The 21,935-nt window shown below is 42.7% G+C and overlaps 1 protein-coding gene across 1 annotated transcript in view; it reads left to right on the top strand.

Annotated features, from left to right (window-relative positions):
- Positions 1-9,442: 9,442 nt before the first annotated feature.
- The window catches only part of prkx (protein kinase X-linked), a 29,046-nt gene continuing 16,553 nt past the window's right edge, over positions 9,443-21,935 (top strand). The window contains exons 1-3 of the mRNA XM_049569944.1: positions 9,443-10,142; positions 17,216-17,384; positions 19,940-20,203. Coding sequence (XP_049425901.1) covers positions 9,995-10,142; positions 17,216-17,384; positions 19,940-20,203 — 581 coding nt within the window. The 5' untranslated portion in view covers positions 9,443-9,994. The remainder of the gene's footprint in view (positions 10,143-17,215; positions 17,385-19,939; positions 20,204-21,935) is intronic.

Genomic DNA, 21,935 nt, shown 5'->3' with positions numbered 1-21,935 from the left:
AGGAACTAATTTACCATTAGTTTATAATGATGATCCAAATAAAGTCGTTATTAACTAATGAGATGGTAATTGCAAAAAGCAGTTATTAATCTAATTCACTCTAACCTCATGGTTCAGACCACTGGCGCTGTTTAGGAAGTCAGTGGGACGCTAGTGTTTTATCATATAGGCACACTGATGTAGATTTTGCCATGTTGTTACCAGCTTCTTCTTCTGTTCTGCATTTAATGCTATTTGACTTCCAGGTCAAAGATTGTCTTGTTCCAACACATGTTCTGCTGGGAAACCTTTGGTTCTGGCATTCAAGTGGCTACCACCTGACATGTTCCACCCACTCAAACACCGTTGCAGACCAAGTACCCCCACTTATGGCAACAGCACTCCCCAATGGCAGTGGCCCCCCAGCAGGATAATGCACCATGCCTCTAGTCTCTAGTCTCTAGTAGGTTAGACTACTGTAACGGCCTGCTCACTGGTCGTAAGACAGTTGCAGTACATCCAGAATGCTGCTGCTCGGGTCCTGACCAGAACCAGGAAGTACGAGCACATTAGTCCTGTGCTCAGGTCTCTACACTGGCTTCCTGTGGCTCAGAGAATAGACTTTAAAGCAGCTCTGCTTGTGTACAAGTCTCTCCACGGCCTAGCACCAAAGTACATCTCTGACATGTTAGTGCCATATGAACCATCTCGGACTCTGAGGACCTCAGGGACCGGCCTCCTGCTGGTGCCCAGAGTCAGGACTAAACATGGGGAATCAGGATTCCAGTTTTATGCAGCTAAAATCTGGAACAGTCTTTCTGAAGATGTGAGACAGGCTTCTACTCTGACAATGTTCAAATCTAGGCTCAAAACAGCTCTATTTCACTGTGCATATGACTGAAAGGATCTTATCTGCACTCTTCTCTTTTAAAGTTCATTTTATAATGATTATTTATGTTTTTATTTTGTATTGTGATTTTAATGCATTTTCTTGTTCTGTAAAGCACTTTGAATTACTTTGTGTACGAATTGTGCTCTACAAATAAACTTGCCTTGCCATGCCACACTGCAAATGTCGCTCAGGAGTGGCCCAAGGAATGTGACAAAGACCTCAAAGTGTCAACCTGGCCTCCAAAGTCCCCAGATCCCAATCTGAATGAGCATCTGTGGCACCTGCCATTAACCCACCTCACAACCTACTGGACTAAATGGATCTGCCGCCAACGCACTGGTGCCAGACACCGCAGGACACACCCAGAGATCCTGTGTCAAGGGTCAAGTCCGATCCAAGGAGGCCCCACCTTGGAAGAATCCTTGAGCAGATTGGGACCTGGGAAATTTAGAAGCCAGGTCGACTAACTTGACTAATGCAGTCTCGCTGAAATTAGTTTGGGGAACAAAACGTGGCCACAATGTTCGTACAAGCTAAAATAGTTTGTCTCACACAAAACATCAGTAACTTGTTTTTGAAAAGGCACATGCCAAAGAGGACGCCCAACACTTGACCAACCTACGGTGTAACTTCCTCACTCAATCCCTCACTCACTCACTGAGGGACAGACCTTTGTGTTTAAAGGGCTGCCCCTGCTTTGCTGTGGTCCAGCCAAGAATACCACTGAGGAATCAGAGAGATCTAGATGATGCTTTTAACCTAATAAGCTGTCATTAAATATTAAAAAGTCAAATTTCCCAATATTTGCAGGGCAGGGCAGGAGGTACGCTGGGTAGTGTGATATGGTGTCAGGCAGAAATTTCTCAAGTTTCCTGAACTAATTTCTTCTTTGGCATTTTAGTTGATGAGAAATTAAATCAGAGAAAACACATTATTTGTAACAGAACTATCGAGTCACTGGGGATCATTCACAAACAGTTTAGTAACTCTATATTACTCCATGATTTATCACTGTTTTATTAATGGTAGTATTGTTTGGGGTAATAGATACCTTTCTAATCTCCATTTGTAAGACTGCAGACTCTTAGCCTGATATGTGGTGGGACACTCGACACTTGATCAGTTTGACAGAAACAAACAAGTTTTCTTCGGCTTATGGCCATAATCACATGGCATGTTGAGAAGCTGCAGCCATTTAGTCCCCACACGCCACAATATGTTAAGTGCACAATGACAGTGTCGTTTATTGGCCTTAAACTAATTAGGCCAAATTAGTTTTATGAATTTTAGTCTAATTAATTCAAAAATCAAACATTGTTGACTTAGCATAAAACAAGTATGTCAAGCTCACAAGGCTTGAGTTTTTGTGTTAAGGGAACATAAAGTTTTTATGTCATTTTGACAATCCGGGGTATTTGTGTAGACTTAACGTAAAATTTTGTGTCATGGATGGATAGGACCAAAATTTATTCACCCTGTAGCTCGCTTGTTTGGGTTCAATGAACGCGCTGACCACCATTTTTTCTTGAGCTACCGTTGTTTTCTCAGTAAAAGGAAGTTTAAAATCAGTGTTCATTTAAACTGTGACAACATTTTTTGTCAACAACCTTTTTTCCATGATGAAAACCAGACAATGACATTTCAATCAGGAGAGACACATTTTTATGGTAAAAGAATATTTATTAGCATGCGAACGAATGAATAAGAATGTGGAAAGTCTTTGGCGATTAGACACTGTAGAGATAGTTTGATTTAAGGAGGGTGATGAATCCATAGTTGAATAGGGAACCTGAGAAACCTGAGAAAGGTCTACCTGATTGAACTTACTCTGAGCTTCATATTAAAAACAGATCTTGATAGTAAAAACTAACAAGAGACGAGACGTGATGAAAATGTTCGTGGTGGACGATCGGACATTGAAAGCCAGAACAGACATGTTTATTTTAGTTGTAAAGTTGGGCATGTTAACATGGGATCCTTTGGGGATTTGCTCTGTTCTGCAACCAACCACTAGTGGCCGGTCGATGTATTGCAGTTTTTGGCACTTTTGCATGGGCTTCTCTTGTCAGCCCTGGAGGTTGCTACTTGAATTTCACACACTGATGAATCTGACCCGTCTCAACCCCTACATCATCACACTCCTGTCAGAAACCCTGTTGTTTTTGTCCTGTTTTATCATCATTATTAGGGGTTCAAGTGACAAAACTTTGCCGCGATGCAACCTATCGTCAATCCAGAAGTCTGTCACTCTATATTTTAAGAACATGCAAATTAATTAACATCTATATACCCAAAAGTATTCGACTAAATGCAGCCACGATTGCCACAAACCTTCCTTGGATACTAGATGTCACATGTTTCAAATGGTGGTCAGATCGGTTTAACGGGATGATACAATCTATCTAAACAAGTTGGCTGGACGATAGCTATGGTTACCTTGGAGATGACTGAAAAGTTGCAGTGTCGAACACCCTGCCGTGAATAAGGCCTCTGTGTCTTGTTCAGAAATGTGCCTTTGTATATGAATCCATGGTCCACTTTTTCTCCATCGTCTCTTAGCACCTACATTATTTCAGATTTAAGACAGCTACTGTCTTCATATTTACTTCTCCATTTATGATTATATCTCTAACCCCTACTGATATACTCTCACTCTACTGAAATTTTAAATCATGCAGTAGCATTTAATATTTAAGTCCCTCTTATATCCCCTTCCTCTCTTTGATTCCTCTTTGAATACAGCGAAAGGTCATGTAAGGACAGGGACAAAGAGAATACTTTTTTAAAAAAAAAACAGCAGGAATGATTACCACTGGGCAGATTTGTGAGAAGGCAGACCATTATAATATCAAGCAGCTTAAGCCCACATCCCCACCAACACTGTCTTCACTTGTCAGTGGCCCTGTCATCATCCTGATAACACTGCAGCTGCTCAAACACCAGCCAGGAGGCAACATCAAGAGCGGGAGGAAAACTTTGAGAATAGGAGGGTCAGATGCGAAATGAGGTGGGAAATGTGTGTGGAGGTCAGTCTGCAAAGGCAAATTACATAGCTGGCTGACCATATTACAGTCTGACTGACTTCAGCAGATGGGAGAAGCATTTACGAGACAGATAATGGTGGTGGCAGCACAGTGAAGCACACCGAGAGGAGTCGCATTTGCGCGCTACATCACTTATGTTAGAGGAGTACTTTTTGGTCAAGAGCACAGTGTGACTTTAATGGCCACAATGTTAACATTTAAATCTACTGCTGCTCGTGCTTCGGATATCAGTGCACACAGTCATGTCTGGGAAAGGCATCAGTCCTGAGAAGCTGGACCAAACTGCCATTAAATGTGGTATGATGTTCATAATCAGTGCAAGATCATTTTCGATGATTTTAGTGACCTTATGACCAACACATTCTCACTCACAGCTTGTCAGCTTGCCCTACATGTCAAACTGTAGCCCTTGTTACACAGACATTGCATTATAGGGCCACTACGACTTTCCTTCTTTACGGCGCCTTTACAGTTTACAAATAACAACGACCCGTGACCCACTTTTGGCCCGCGACTCGTCAACACGAACCACATCGCCAGCACTCTCCGAACAATAACAATGGAATAACATGGCAATAATCTTCACGCAATCATTTACCATCTCTGTTATATGGTGGCTGATCTCGTCCTTTGCTCGGGGGGTAAGGAACTCCCAGACTTCACTGTCTCCCCAGTTTGCGGACATTTTCGGTCACTGTCCCTCTTCTTTGAGTTAGCTGCTAACTGCTACTTTTTAAATCTCACAGTGGTGGGACACACACATGAGACTTCTTTAAAACATCACACCCGTCCCATCCTGCTGACTGTCCCTTTTACACAGACTAGGATTCTGCGCTGTTACTACCTCCTCTGCTGGCTTAAACGTTAGACAACTCTGCCCCCCAACTTCCGCCATTGTACCTATTAGACAGAACAGTGACGCCTCACTGTTCTGTCTAATAGGTACAATCACGGAATGATGCCATAACATTCCTGCCTTGAACAGGCAGCGTGAAAGGGGCTCATGACACTCTAGGTACCCCTTTAGCGTTTCTTTTGGATGCTCCGAGACTTTGTGTCAATAATCGCTTATTTATTACATGCTTGGTCTTTTCAAAATGAACTCGCACATTCACAAGGAATGCACAGTTTCCACTTCAAAATAAACTTCTGACGTAAAGGTTAGCTTTACACAAAAGATCATGGTTTAGTCTAACATGTCACATACATGACATACAGTACGTTCTTAAAATAACTCACTGTTGACTTTTTGATTTACACAGGAAGATTAAAACTTGTAGAAGAGACTTCCACATGATTTTAATGCTGCTGCAATGTTTCGGTGACTAGACCCTCACCAGGCAAACAGTTCTTTTCATCCCTCTCCTGTCACCTGTTTGAAAATAGATGTGCAACATATTCCTTTGCTTTGGTTTTACACAGAACGCAAACAGAGGTCTCCTGGGTGAAAGTCCTGTATTTGTTTTACCATACACCAGCCCACTCAGACTCTCTTTATCTACTCTTTATACTATGGCAGTTGCTCAGAGCAGCTTGTATAGTGCCTTTTTAGTCTTCTGATTCAATTCATCCATCCATTTTCATCCACTTATCCGAGGCCAGGTCGCGGGGGCAGCAGGCCAAGCAAAGCACCCCACACGTCCGTCTCCCCAGCAACACTTTCCAGCTCCTCCTGGGCGACCCCGAGGCATTCCCAGGCCAGATGAGATATGTAAACTCTCCAGCGTGTTCTGGGTCTGACCCGGGGCCTCCTACCAGTGGGACGTGCCCGAAACACCTCCAGCAGGAGGCGCCCAGGAGGATCCTGATCAGATGGCCAAACCACCTTAACTGGCCCCTTTTAACATGAAAGAGTAACGGCTCTACTCCAAGCTCTCTCTGGTTGTCTGTGCTCTGTAAGGCTGAGCCTGCCAACCATTCAGGCGAAACTCATTCAGTGGCGGTTCTAGGCCAGTTTCAATGGGGGGGCCAAGCTAGGGCTAGTCCTTTTGATACAGGGGCACATACAAGTAGGGTCAGATATCGAAGTCTGAATAATAAGATATGTATGTACATATATATATGTATATCAGTGTTTCCCACAGGATATTTGGAGACTACATCCAACCCTGTCGGGGGGTCCGGGGGCATGCTCCCCCGGGAGAAAATTTTGTATCTATGTGATTTAAAGGCATCAGTCTGGTGAATTCTGAGAGCCAAGTTATGATGGCAGAATATGTCTAGATTTCAACATATTTGTGCTTTTTATATGTGAAAAATGTTCTATTTTTACTGATAAAAACACTAGTGGTATGTTATGATGAAGGGTCACACTTAAAATACGGCTAAGGATTAGTGGTTAAACATTTCAGTAATCAAAAGAAAAATGACTAACATACTGATGGAGGGCTATTTTATTATTTTAAATCATGTGCAGACAAAATATTCTTTTAAAACTCTCTCACTCACAAACACAGTTCCAGATACGCAAAACAATACAAAATACGCAATACAAAAAGAAAACAAAAGGTAAGACTTAAATTATTTACACATAAACAGACACAAATTACTGCTTTCCTTCCTCTGTCACGATTTGCAAATATGGCACCCTGAATCAGAGCATTTAATTTTACGCGGCTTCGAAAAGAAGATTTCAAAAGCCCTCTAGTAGTTGAATGCCTCTGGGACAGGCCCATTTATGGCAACCCACTGGATCCGGGGTGTGCGCAATCCGGCCGAGGTGCGGGTGCCAAAGCTAATAGCAAAGCCCCAAGGTGAAAATTTCATATATCTTTTATGTATTGTGGGGTGTAATAAAAATTGCAGCCTCTGGGGACTTAACGTGATTATCTGAGAATGTCTGCATTGTCTTTTATTAAGTTCCAAGAGTGTTTCAGGTGGATTTAAATTCAGATCAGGAAACGATCAGAAGGAACTTGCACAAAGTAAATGAAAGGAATCCTCAAGGAGGCCATTTGATGCAAAAACAAAAAAACAACAAGAAGAGATAGAGAGGTAGCAGATATTTAATATTCCAAAAAAGTTTGGAATTTGGAGTGTCATATCATAATGAAGTGTCTGAATCCCTTCGTTCTCCTGATCACTGAAGTCATTTTAATAAACTTAGTCCACGATAACACATCGTCAGCTGATATCATTGAACACATTCTTTGTTAACATAATTACTTAAAGTCTCACTGATCAAGATAAGTCTTTCAATCACATCAGGTGAATCAGAAGCACTCCACAAAACCTTATCTTTCAGACCGAAATCCTATTTAAAGCCTCCCTGCCTTTCTCTGTGTTTGACAGGCAGCTTCAGAGGAGCAGCGGTATCATAGTGGAGTGCCAAATAGTTTCACAGCTTGAGGACGCAAGTGCAAATGTTAGGCCACCTCTGTCTAAATCAAACACATCTTTATTCCATTCATGCAGCAGACAGTCTGAAAAAAAAAAAAAAAGAAAACCTCAGGCCGCAGCTTGAATACTAATAGTAGCAGCCGCTCTGCTTTGCATTGCTAATGTGGTCTGAAAACTTTAAAACTATGGAATCACAGAATGTGCAAATAAGGAAATTGAAATTATGTTTGATTAAAATTAATGTGCTCGTATTACACATTCTCTGGCTTTTAAATAGCTCTGATATGCAAAATTGTGCTGATTTATATAGTCCAGAGGAGGATAAATGCCATGCTGAAGCAGAGTTATGTCAGTGCCAAATACAAATTTGTAGGACAGACAGGACTTCAAAGCAAGCAGAGCTGCTACACCTCAAGACATATTCAAATGAATAAGACCCAAAGTAGTCACAGCGTCCAACTTCACTTCTCTTCAGCTAAGTATGACTGCGAAGTGAGCAGAACACTGAGGGCAGCTGACTCAGTGTGGAGTATTTTAAGTCTGTGTTTGTGGCGCTCATGTCTTGAGTTTCCTCTTTTACCCCTGTGACACCTTGAACCCTGTATCCAGATACAGCCCACACAGCTAGAAGCTATTTAAAGGAGACTTGCACCCATTTGGGTGTTAGCAAAACAATGTTGGATTGAAATCATTAAATTCAGGCGTCGTTTAATTACAAATGTGTCTGTGTTGATTAGTTAGCTGATGTGACAACATGACATATGAAGACAGCTGTAATTTTACAGTATTTGTACTGTAAAATGACTTTACAACCTTTTACTGTAAAACAGAGATACAGTATATTTCGTCAAATATATATACAGTAAAACACTGGCAACACAAACACCAGTTTACAGTAAAGCCTGCAGGTTGCATGGACAGCACTCACCTGCCCAAGAAAATGTATAGCCCCTTTTACACTGCCAGATTTTCAGTGAATGTTGGGCCGTTTTGCCGGCAAGCTGCGAGCGTTTAGACACACAGAGCCGGATTGGCGAGTTGATCCGAGGTGCCCAATTTTCCGCCTCGTAGGGTAGACATATTGGCGGAACCCTTTTAGTTTAAACAGACTGAGGCGGCCTTGCGCCACGGGAGGGGCTGTTGATGACGCCGCATGTGCGAGCCACTGGCGGTGGATAAACAGGAAACAGCTGATAGCAGGAATTAGCAAGAGGGAAACACAAACCTGACAGACACTGTAAAGATGAGCAACTGGGGAGACAAGGAATTGTGCGCCCTCCTTGTCCTCGCAAACAAAGAGGCCATTAACCGTCAGATGTCGGGGACGGTGAAGAACGGGCCGACTTACGAGAGGATCGCCGAAGGACTGACCAGCCGCGGCTTCCCTCCCACGTCACTGTTTACGTCACACGCTGAGCTACACGTTTTGTTACTTGCTCACGCCCCCCATTGCCCCGAAAAAGGTGCATTCTGTGTAAACAAAAGTAGGTAGGCGACTCCCTGATTTTGTTTTTATACTGCACCAAAGTAACGACAGCAGAAGTAATGGATATAAAACCAATAGGGGTCAAAGTTCAGGGTCTAATATTTTAAGACAGTAGTATGTCCTGATTGTGTGCATACTGCATGCAACAGCACTTTTGGGGGGCTTAATAACTGTGAAGATACACTGATCAGGTTGTTTGACTTAAACACATATGACATCACCTTTTGGAAGTAACATAACTTTTAATCCAACTATATTCAAAATAAAAACACTGATTTCTGTTGTTTTTTAAAAATGTATTTACATGTATATTTGTACCCGGGATGGTTGAGTTAATCACACTTGTCTCTGTCACCACACCCTTCCTCACACATGATTGGCTGGTGTCCCAGCACAGCTTCGTTTTCATTGGCTGCATTTTGTCAACACGCGGTCGCTGTCTGTCAGCCGTGTCAAGTTACAAGCAGTCAGGTGAGGAATACCGGAAGTTGTGTGGTTAAGCACAAAATGTATGTGTAACTTACATAAAAATAGGTGTTCTGTTACTTTGTGAGAGCAATGATGTTGAGTATTATAGGTATTTGACTCTAGAAAAACAACGACATTCTCTCGGGGGCTTTGCTTAGTGTAGTGAACGTCGCCACTCTGGAAAGTAGCTTTTATTTTGAAAGTCGTGACCGGAAATTATCCGGACACCGACACCGTATCCCTTCCTGGTTGATGTGGACAGGGAAGAGCTGCCGCTGGGTGAGGTCTGCCGCTGAAGCGGAGTAAATAATGGAGATAAGCAGTAAAGTTGAGGCAGAAAAAGCAGAGTCTTCATCGAGTTAGCACCGCTGTACATCCTGCTTTCATCCCGGACTAACACACTCTATCCCGGGGCTTCTCCTTCAGCTCCCCGGTGCTGCGGTGCACCTCCCGTTTAGCTCACCATGGACTGTTAGCTGCTAACCAGAGTCGCTAACGCTACATGCCAGCACAGTGCACCTGTCACCTGCTTCTTTGTCTCATCGTGTCGGCGGCTTCACCTCCTATTGTCTGTCAATCCACTCAACTAGTCAACATAACATAAACGTCAGCTGCTCATCCAGAAGGCGACTGTAACCGAGAACAAGCGGTGCTGCCACGGCTCGTCAGACAAAGAAGATGGACCAACTTGAACTCCCTGCGGTCAGAGATGTATGATATGAACTCTGCATGCGTCCCGTTGGATTGTTACAAACCCAAATAATCATCTCGTTCCGAAATTGAAAAATGGCGTCCTCCAAAGCAAAGGTTCCAGTCAACACTGAGACCAACTCCCTGAAGGAAAGCAGAAGTAACGCTAGCTGTTCAGGTGGAGAAGCGTCACCAAATAACCGGATATATTGCCTTGATGACCTGGAGACCATTGCTACAGTTGGTGAGATGCAAGGACATGTCACACACACACACACACACACACACACACTGATGCCCTGTACTGGACTGTTGTTGAAATGGCCACAGTGTTACACACACTTCCTAAACTCCAGGATAGGCAGTAGTTACTGCAGCAATGACTGTTGAAACCGTAATTTCACTGTAAAATTACAGTACAGATCTGTAAAGAGCAATACACTGTCATTTCACAGTATTCTAACAGTGTTCTACTGTAAAGTGACTTTACAACCTTTTACTGTAAAACAGAGACACTGTATATTTCGTCATATATATACAGCAAAACCCTGGCAATACAGACACCAGCAATACACTGTAATTTCACAGTATTTATACTGTAAAATGACTTTACAACCTTTTACTGTAAAACAGATACAGTATATTTCGTCATACAGTACAACACTGGCAACACAGGCACCAGGAATGCACCGTAATTTTACAGTATCCATATTGTTTTTTCACAGCCTGTTACTGTAAAAATGAAACCCAGCATATTTCTGTGATTATTTGGATTCACAGTAATGCCTGGTTCACACTACACAACACTACTGTTCGTTCTGACACTACGGCCCCGTTTACACCTGGAATCAACATGCGTTTTTTGCGATCGCAATCGGACAGGGCTTGACCATATAGCTACATTTATACCTGGTATTAACATGCGTCTCTGGTGTCCACATCCAGATCTGTTTGCTTTCCGATCACGCTCCGTTCCGCTGACGTCACATCCTCCTCTTCTTCTGCTTCTGCAAACATTTCCAGCAGCAGACTACAACGTCATATCCTTATTGTTGTTATCCTCTTCCTTCTTCCTGTGTCCAGCTGGCGCACCGTGCTTACGAATTTTCCCCCGCGGAGTTGTTGCATGTGGATTGGAGACACATATTTGCATTTACACTTGCACTGACCACCTTCAGAAGTGGTTTGGCAGATCGGATAACTTTCCATCCTCAATGCGTTTCGAGTGTCTGTACTGTTATGTGGTCAATTCGATTGCAATCCGATCACAGAAACCACATGTAAATGCATGGTGTAAAGGGGTATATGTCACATTAGGCGATTGTGGAGTCATGAAGTCGTGTTGTGACTTGGCCAACAGACATGACACAGTACACTCCAATCATCCCCATTCGTCTTTCATGACGTGTGTGATGTCATCGGGTTATGCTTGTCCTATTTTTATTTTTATTACTATTAATTCAGTCGCTGTGTCCGTTCATGTGCCAGCCGAAATGTTGTTGTAGCAACGTAAAAAGCACCACCAGATGGCAGGAGCTACATTTGAAGTACCGTACGCAAACATGCAAGTCACTGAATCCTCCACAACAAGTTCCTGCAAATGTTTCACAATAAAAGCCTTTTTAGAAAATGAAGGGATTCTCTCAACCAAAGTTATAATGGGCTGTTAATTTACAGATACCGGAAGTGTTTAGTTTGAAATGTTGCAAACGGGAGTGGATTAAAAGTAAAATATAACCCTCTGCAGTTGTGGGAAGTAAAAGCCACTATTTTTAAATTTTCTTACTTTATGTCTCCATTATGAAGAAGTAACATTGTCTTAAAATATGCGCTTCTATGAATATTATGTGTAATGACCAATAGAAACTTAGGGGAGGTCAAAATTCTGAACTACTCTGCCAAACTGTTTTACACCAATACAGTATTTTAGTGTTAGAGATTCGTTGTGTTGCTCTAAATAACGCCATTCATGTATTCCCATCTCGCCAGTTAGCATCGGCTGCGTAGCTAGCAGCCCCTCTGCGACAGGCGGTGTCGGAAAAACACAGATTTTAAACGTGAAACTGCTTTATTCTGTGTTTTTACTGGTTTTCACCAGGTCTGTTTGTTTTGGAGAGGAGGAGACCTCTCACAGTAGAAATTCCCCAAAAGTCTTTGGAATATTCTATCAAATGGAAAATATTCATGTGTCAGTTTGGCATCAGTATAAAAACTCTGGTGTTGCACTGCTCTAATAACTCCCAGCCTTGTACATGAGTATTTTGTGACTTGCTTACTGACCTAAATCTACTCTTATCAAAGTTTTTGGCAACAGTGTGTGAATCCTAAAAACTATAACAACCAGTGACACGTGACCAGACATTCGACCAACCAGTTTGTCAACAGTCGAGTCAAGAACAGGATCTGAAACTGGGTCATACTCTGATGAACTCACACATCGTGTTTTGTGCTTGGTGATATTGAGATAATGTGACAGCTGCTTATGATACAGATTTCGTCTACCCCTGCTGCATTAGCAAAAATCTGAGCTGATAGTCTCATATCAGGATATCAGCACTTTATCAATATGTCATCCAGTCATGGCTGACCTACTTTATCCTCTTATCTTTTCCTCTTTTCTGTACACTTTGTTTATACAAAGCTGGCTCGGGTTGGTCCGCCACAATTTGTACTATCAATCCATAGATTTACTGTCAAAGCTTGATGGGTTAGTTATTAGCCTGAACAATAATGACTGTTGAGAAACAGGCTCAAGTTATGTTCCAGAAGTCAGAGGTGTATACACTGGCTAGTTCACATACCAAGGTTCATCGATGTTCAGGCTACAACCTGCCCTACAGGGAGTTAATCATGGCTGTTTGACTTGTCCAAATGATAAATGTTTGAGTCACACCTTCATCATGGAATTGCACAGGAAGTTACCCACGGAACTCCCATTTATGACTCCTCATTTCAAGAATAAGAGTCATTTGTCCTAAGAGAAAGCCTTGCACGCAATACAAGGCCACGTCCTTAATCATCAATACTTTAGTCAATAGAATACCAAAAACAATTCGATGCTAACATCAGATATCAGGCCAGCAGTGTTTGCTCTTGTGTGACTTTCATGTTCTGCTCTAGTTGATGTGCCCTTGAAGTCCAGGTGTCACAAGTTAACGCCACCCTTCCTGCTGTACTCAAAGATCCCTAAACTTCATGCTTCACGTCTTTGTAGAGCTTGAGTACGGCTGCGTCTGTGAAAAAACATTTGGACGGAGTCGCATACCTGGGGTCCACTGTTTTTAGCATGTAACAAAAGGCTTTGTTTCCAACAAAGCTGTATGAATGCAGATTTTTGCACAGGAAGTAGACGATGGACTGTGTTACTTTCTTAGCTCTCTCACATTTGGATGGTGGTTTTGTCGAGCTCAGTGTGTCCAGTGTTGGTTGATTGTTAGTTTGGCCGTCAGCAGCTAACCCTGTCTCTAGATGGTGGAGTATGAGGTGAGGCCTCATGTTCGTAGTATTCCCATAGTATTTTATTCTCACATGACACTGCTTACAAATTGCACGTGTCATATCCAAGTCTTTCTTTCCTTCCGTGTTGAAGAATCCCAAATAAGTCCAGACGTTTGATTTTCAGATCGATGGCACATTTCTGATTTCTTTCTCCAGTGCTTCCATCTTTGTTTTGACGAACTTCCTGCCAAATGCTGCTGACTGAGACCTCCAAAGCTAGTTGAAAAAAATGCTCTTTGCCCATGCTCTTTGTCAATTTATTGACAGGAAGTGCAAACTTGACATGACTGTAACCCCTCTTGCACCTTGCAGCTGCTCTCAGTTACATGATTTTTTGTCAGTCAGGTGCAGTAAACAGTAAATCAGTCCATAATAAATCAAACCAAATGACTTCTCTGCATGAAAACACAGACCCATTTCTGCAGTCTTTAGTCTCCTGCATCAGCCACACTGCTGTGTTTTACAGTTGACAGTGTAACGGCAGTACAGACTGATCATAAAGGGCCAGATGGGGAATGAATTGATAGCAAACACCACAGAGTGATGACACCACACCCATAAACCCTTTTCATTAATAGTAATAGTTTGATTCTGCAGGCAGATTGAACATACATTGTGATTTATCATCTCATGCTGCGTATTTATGAAAGACATCGAGCTCAATAATATGCATTAAGCTACATGTGAGCAACAAAGCCCGGGCTTAATGCCTGTCAGGGAGGTGTGCAGCAGCGAAGGGCATTCATCCTGTGCTGTTGGGAGCGAGCTTCAAGCTTATGAGCCCCGTGCAGAAATCCAATTTGCCATTTGCCATTTTGTCTGATGAGAAGGATTTGCTGCCTAAAACAAATCAACTAAAGCTTTTTATCTGCAGGCTGTTGTTTAATTGTCATTGAAATCATGAGGAAACTCTCTAGTGCCACCAGATTTATTTGCTACTGCCACATGCTGCGGTCACCGGTATGGCCCAGAGAATATCACTCCAAGGCACCAACAGCAGTTTAGTCGGAGCACATGAATTCGTCAGTGGTATCCCTATCCTTAACATGATGTTTTGGGAGTTGTCGATCTTTTTCATGTGAGGCTGTGACTCATAGAATTGCGTGCCCCAGAAACAGAGCAGGTGGATGTTGAGTCAGGGATGACCCAGTTTCTAGGGTGGTAAATATCAGTTACAGTACGTTACTCTCTGAAATCAACCGGCCGTTTCCGGGGGACACCTTCATTTGGTTTGGTTCACTTTCACATTGCACTTTTTTTAAAGTGGACCAAACCACCTGGACAAAGTCACGCATTTACAACAGCTGCTCGTTTGGAGACGGTATTGCCCGAAACGATCACAGACCAGGAAGACAAAAAGCATGAGGAAGAAGAAAACCCAGCTCATCGATTGGCCTCAGTTTTCAAGCGGACCAGGCTTCGCTTGTTTGGTTCGATTGAGCGTTCACACCACTCCAAACGGACCGAACTATCCGTGGAAGCGGACCGGGGTTTGTTTAAAGTGAACCAAATAGTGCCAGTGTGAATGCGTTCTAATTGTCGGTTGCCTTTGGCCCTGCTTGGTTTCTGATGACAACTCTGAAGCAGCCCTTTGATTTACGACATCACTCAGGCGTCATTTTGTTTTCCTCTCCCCGGTATGTGTGTGTTCACTGGAACAATGCAGGCCTTGTGCAGTGAAGGTGAAATGTTTAACCAATTGTTATGCAGAGGCAGTGGAGTTGACAGTTCATCCTATCTCATGACTTCTTCTACTTGTGCATTCTTGTTGGGGAACTCCAGCTTTAGGTCATATTCATCTGTTGTTGTTTTTTTTTTGGACCCAAATATTTTACATAATTCTCATCATCTCTGGACAAGAGGGTTCCAAGTTTGAGCCGGGGCTTTTTACAATATATCCATATAGGAGATCTGAAGAAGTCTGAAATGTAACCATCAGGATATCCTGATTGTTTTTCTTTATCCCTTAAAAAGTTTGACATAGTGGTGATACGAGGTTTCACCCGACAGCAGCGGTGTGCTCCTGTGTTTTTGTTGCCATGGCAACCCCAATAGGCGGGAGACAAAGGTTCACTGTTGGTGGAGCAGAGGAACGAGACAGCACTACGCAGCATTTCGTCTGGAAGTTGCAGCAGTTTGGTGTCTGACTCAGAGTGGCTGTTGTATCACATATTGTCATCAGCCATTTATTGTCTCCCTCACTGCTCATCAGCACGGCGGGAATAAAATGCCAAATGCCTCTCCTGGTTTTTAGGGAGAGAACAACAACAGCAGCAGCAGCACAGCACCCAGGGCAATACGAGGCCACACAACGTGGAGTCATTCTGCCTCAACTCCGCCTGCTCCTGCAGGATTTTCATCAGTTACTGCCCACTCCACTGCCTCGCCATCGCTGACTATTACTGACACGTACACAAAAGACATGCAACCGACGACACAACTTGTCAAAGACAGAGGGAGAGACTTAAGTGAAAGTAAACTTTCATGTTGTGCCCCGGAGGCAGACAGTTTACTGCAAGTCAGTGCTCTTCCATGCATGGTTTAGACTGATAATAACAGCCTGTCACCATTTCATCACTGACGCATGCTGGAGTTTTAAGGCTGATACCAATATCTGTGTTTGAGCATTAAAAAAAAATCAGATGAGAATATGACAACAAATATGTCTAATAGTATTACAACACAAGCATACAGTGGTGCTAACGCTGCGGTTGTTGACGTCCTTATCTGCACACTGACTCACGAAGAACAAGACAGGGTGTTGTTCTCAACGTCATTGTCTGAGTTCGTAACCAGTTCATTCAGTCTCTCTGTCCCACTATAACCAGTCCAGATTTAAGTCTTGAGATGAGACTGTCTATAAACACAAACAGATTCAGGGGTAGCAATTCTACTTATTAATTTTGGTTAATTGATTAGTAGTTTGCTTAACAAATTGTCAGAAAATAGTGACAAAACGGCCATCACAATTTTTCAAGCCCAAGGTGATGTCGGCGCAAAGTGTCTTGTACTTCAGCGGCATTTAAAATCTGAGATGTTTTGAATACTTAACAATAAATTGTGACTGTTTTCTGAGTGTTTTCCCTTTTTTAGACTAGTCGACTGGTCTTAATTAAAATTTCTGTTTAATCGACATGGAAATTAGTAGCCAGGAACATCCCTAATCCAAGCAACAATCCAAAACCGGAAGATATTCATTTTGAAAATTTTCAATTTGAAGATTTTGGTGGTCAAAGGTCACTGTGACCTTGTATCTATCTTATTCTTGTGAATGCAATATCTCAAGGGAACTTTCTCAAATTTGGCACAAATGTCCACTTAGACTCAAGATTGAACTGATTGAATTTGTTGGTAGAAGGTCAAAATAAAGGTCACTATGACCTTGTGTGTCTCAATCTAGTGAAAATGAAATCTCAAGAACACTTTCATGGGAACTTCTCAAATTTGACACAAACGTCTACTCGGACTCAAGAATACACTGATTAGAATTTGATGGTCAAAGGTCAAGGTCGCTGTGATCTCAAAGACTCATCGTAGTAACAGCCATATACGTCTGTGTATGTGTGTGTGTGTTTAGAGCATCACGTCAGTTTGTCCGATGACTGACGTTGCCGAATGTTTCTTGCATGCATTTATGATAAATTACAGGTGTGAACATCAGTGCAGTGCAACACAGCACCAAACACAATCAATACATGTAGAGTGTTAGATAAGCAGTTATTTATCATGGTCTAGTTCCCCTGTGTGCTGTGAATTCCTGTCATGGTGGTTAATCCTCAAGCCCTCCTCCCCCCCTCCCTGTGTGTCCCCCCACCTCAGGCACGGGGACTTTTGGCCGAGTCTTCCTGGTCAAGGACAAGAAGAGCAGGGCCTTCTACGCCCTGAAGCAGATGAAGATCCCGGACGTGATCCGACTGAAGCAAGAGCAGCACGTCCACAACGAGAAGGAGGTGCTGGCAGAGGTCAACCACCCTTTCCTCATCCGACTGTGAGTCTGCTCCCTGGTCTTAGCCACAAACACGGCGGGTGGAGGCGGAGGCAGGGCTCACGGCCCACTGGGTGAACATTTCTGATAAAGAAAGGTCAAAGTTCTGTGTCTGCTTGTGCACCCTGACACATTGGTTAAAATTATAAATACATGTCTGCACTACAGTATCATTCTGTTATTCATCAAATCAACACAGCAGAAGATAAGGTTATCATGGAGCTTATTTTATTCATTCATTTTACCTTTATTTAACCAGGAAGTCCTAGTGAAATTGAAAATCTCTTTTACAAGAGAGACTTGGCCGAGGTAGCCAATCAAAACACGTAAAAATACAACATACAATACAAAAATCCATTCGATTCAAATCGATCTTCACTGGAATGACTCTATATCAATTCGTAAAATCGGAGAATGATCTTTTAATCTCGCCGGTAGTAAACAAGCCACGGCTCTTAGTTATGAATGGCCGTATTATTGAGAAGCTCCTCTTTTATCTGTAACTGTTAGCTTACTTTTCGGGAAATCAAATCGGGAAATCGCAGTCAATTCAATCAATTTTATTTATAAAGCCCAATATCACAAATCACAGTTTGCCTCACAGGGCTTTACAGCATAGTATCAGTGGCGATACCCAGCCCTATTAGCGGCGATTTAGCACGGCAAGCTGGGTGCAGCGTTCAGTCAGGCTGCTGGTGTAGTTGGGTGTGCTCCTCCCCAGCTCCACCCTCTCGTCCAAATATTTGCATGCCTAATTGCAAAAAATCCAAGATGGTGACGGTCAAATTGCCAAACTGGAGGCTTCAAAACACCGGTCCACGAGCCAATGGGTTACATCACAGTTACTACATCCATTATTTCTATGGTGCACACAGGCATCCAACTGTGGGGCAGTAGTTTTAGTTTTTATATACAGGGGTTTAGTCATCTATATGATTTGATTTGATCTTTATTTTCCTCGAATGAAAACAATACAATAAATGCATTAATAAAATGAAATAGTTCATACAAATACAATAAAAATAAAATAAATTAAAAAAAAAAAACCAAATACATTTGTTTTACAGTGGGGACAGGAGGAAGCAGAGCGTATCATGTCCTGCCCCTTTTTTACGTTATCCTACTGTACTTTCATTGCAAAAAAAATTAACAGACACATTCCAAATTTAACATAATATGAAGCATATATCCAAAAAAAAAACCAAGACTTGATCTCATACACTCTTTGAATTTGTACATTTTCAATTTCAATGAACTCCATTAAGTCAGAAACCTTACAGATGTCATTAATTTATAATATAAATCATTTAGGTCCCAAAATAGACCCTTGTGGGACACCACAAGTAATAGTGGAACACTTTGACTTATGGCATCCTAGCTGATTTTATATCTTATTTTTATATATCCTTCATGGCCTGATGTATAGAACATTTTATTCCTAAAAACATGGTGAAAATGGATTGGTATTATGGCTGTTAACAGTATTTTGAGATTAATGGAGTGAGAGAGAGAGCGATATCCATAAGTCCCTTTGTGAAAACTTTTGTCTCTTATACGACAACAACCACCAAACAAGAATTTTGAGCCTGACTTGATCCAGTGTTCAGATTTTTGTTCTGGATATGTATGAAAAGTAGTCCATTTTAAACTTGCATGCTTAAACCTACAATTTCAGAAAACCTGTTATAGAAAAAAAAAAGAAAATTTTTACCCTGTTTACCTGGGTAAATAGTTAGTAGATAAATAGTTGAGAGGAATTCTTTCTGTACAAAAAAATATTAGAAAATGATCAGCAACATTCAAAATTTGAATCAAATGCCGTTTTACGATTGATTATCTGCAGTCCTGTGTTTAAAATCAAACTTTGCTCATGGCAAAACATACATTCCCAAGAAAGGGATCATTTTAACATTATATTCATGAAAATAGCATCAAATATGTTTGAAAAAGTTTAGATAGAAATCCTCATATATTCAAGAATAGCATACCTGTGAGCTATGCAAATGTATGAAAACCCCTAATCACTTGAATGTCTAATCAACACACCATTTTCTTCTTAGAAAAGTGAAGTATGGCATAGAAATATCATGTTTATCTGTTGCAGTATTGTATATCTGGAATCAAAGGTGATTGCAGACGGAGGTAACTACAGCCTCAGAAAGCAGAAAAAGCCAAAGGAAGTGTGGAGATAAAATGGCAGCGGAGGAAAGAGCCAGTAATCGTCTTTGTGGCCAGCAGCCAGCACTTATGGAAAACACTGGAGCCTCCTCCATCTTCATCAGTGACAGTGCTCTCTTGTTTTTATTCCTCTGAAGTGCCCTTCCAGCTGAAATAGTTGTAGCACACTGCTGCAAACCACACTGGGGGATAAAAGAGTCTGAGACTGATACGGCCTCTTATTTTATCTGATTTCCTCAACTCGTCCGAGGGCACTTTAACACTTCTGCCCTCCGATGGACGCACAGGACAATTGTGGGCTGAGGAAGATGTTACTCTGTGTTCAGCATTTATTTAAAAGACTGTCATGTTTTTTGACCTGTGTTCTTTTTACTTCGAAGGTTCTGGACCCACCACGACGAGCGCTTCCTCTACATGCTGATGGATTACGTGGCAGGCGGCGAGCTGTTCAGCTACCTGCGCAGCCGCGGGCGCTTCAGCAACGCCACTGGCCTCTTCTATACCTCCGAGATCGTCTGCGCCATCGAGTACCTCCACTCCAAAGAAATCGTGTACCGCGACCTGAAGCCCGAGAACATCCTGCTGGACAGTGAAGGACACATCCGCCTGACCGACTTCGGCTTCGCTAAGAAGCTCTCTGACAGGTGACAGTAGCGACATCAGTATTCATTCTGGCAACCACAAACCTGAAACAAATCAAATTGACAGTGAATGCAGCAAAAAGGGAAGACAGTATTTTAAAACCTACCTTTACCCTGTTACTACCAATGCCAATCAATGTTCTTGCACACATTTGAATTCACCTCATATCAGACGTTTCTTTTTTACATGCAACTTTACTGTTTTAGTTTCAGGTAGTTTTGTGGAAAATTACAACTCGTTCCACTTTGGATGGAGAGAATTACTCAACCCTGAACATTGGTTATAAATTGTCACAGTCAGTTTTTAAGCCCCCCGGCATGAGGCTCGCTTTGGTGTTTGGTTCTCTAGCTCTCTCTTATGGCTCTCTACCTGTCACAAACACACACCCCGACCCACCCAGACCACTGAGCAGGTGAGGTGAACGCAGAACAGAAGAGGAAAGGAAGAGACACAAAAACGAATCATCATTCCTTATGTCGCAGGAGTATCTGAGAAACTCAGGATGATCTTCAACAAACACCACATCCCTGTGCACTTCAGACCCAGTAACACCCTGAGGCAGAAGCTTGTCCACCCTAAGGACATCATCTGAAGAAGAAGGGACACTCCTTCGAAGACAACAAGGTTCACATCTTGGCCAAAGAAAGGTGGTTTGAAAGAGGCGTGAAAGAAGCCATCTACGTCAAGCTGGAATGACCATTGTAAAACAGGAGGTGGCCGACGGCACCATTTAAGCCCCTTTTACACTGCCAGATTTTCCGCGAATGTTGGGCCGTTTTGCCGGCAAGCTGCGAGCGTTTAAACACACAGAGCCGGATTGGCGTGTTGATCCGTGGTGCCCAATTTTCCGCCTCGTAGGGTAGACACATTGGCAGAACCCTTTTAGTTTAAACAGACCGAGGCGGCCTTCCCCAACGGGAGGAGCTGTTGATGACGCCGCACGTGCGAGCCACTGGCGGTGGATAAACAGGAAACAGCTGAGAGCAGGAATTAGCGAGCAGCTAGTAGCAAGAAGGACACACAAACCTGACAGACACTGTAAAGATGAGCAACTGAGGAGACAAGGAATTGCACGCCCTCCTTGTCCTCGCAAACAAAGAGGCCATTAACCGTCAGGAACGGTGAGCAACGGGCCGACTTACGAGAGAATCACGAAGGACTGACCAGCCGCGGCTTCCCTCCCATGTCACTGTTTACGTCACACGTTTTGTTACTTGCTCACGCCCCCCATTGCCCCAAAAAAGGCGAATTCTGTATAAACAAAAGTAGGTAGGCGGCATTTTGCTGCACTCCTTGATTTTGTTTTTATACTGCCAATGCTGAAAAAAGACTGATTGGGCTTTCCTGCAAATTTGCACACTTCCTATCTAAGATGGGCTCTAGTCTTGCCATCCTTTCCCAGACAACTTCACACACATTTTCACCTGGACCCATCTGACCCTAAGAGCACACAAGATGGCCGCGGGGTCAGCAACTCACATGTGACCTCAATGACTCTGCAAGGGTTCACACCTACACAGAGTTTAAAGCCTGCGACTCTGCAGCAGTCAAAACTGAAGAAGCTTCTTGGATGAGAGGCGAAACGTCTTCAAGAAACTCAAGCAAGTCCAGTTGCCTACAATATAGCACTGATGACTACCGTGACCTGGACGAACTAAGAGCCAACGGTTGACCGAAAGCTTTTCGTTAGCTACTGTGTTCCGGGTGACATAATCAGACCAGTGCGCTTTGGAT

Source organism: Epinephelus fuscoguttatus, linkage group LG24, assembly GCF_011397635.1.
Source record: "Epinephelus fuscoguttatus linkage group LG24, E.fuscoguttatus.final_Chr_v1".
Classification (NCBI taxonomy): domain Eukaryota; kingdom Metazoa; phylum Chordata; class Actinopteri; order Perciformes; family Serranidae; genus Epinephelus; species Epinephelus fuscoguttatus.
This window is presented reverse-complemented; position numbering and strand designations above follow the sequence as displayed.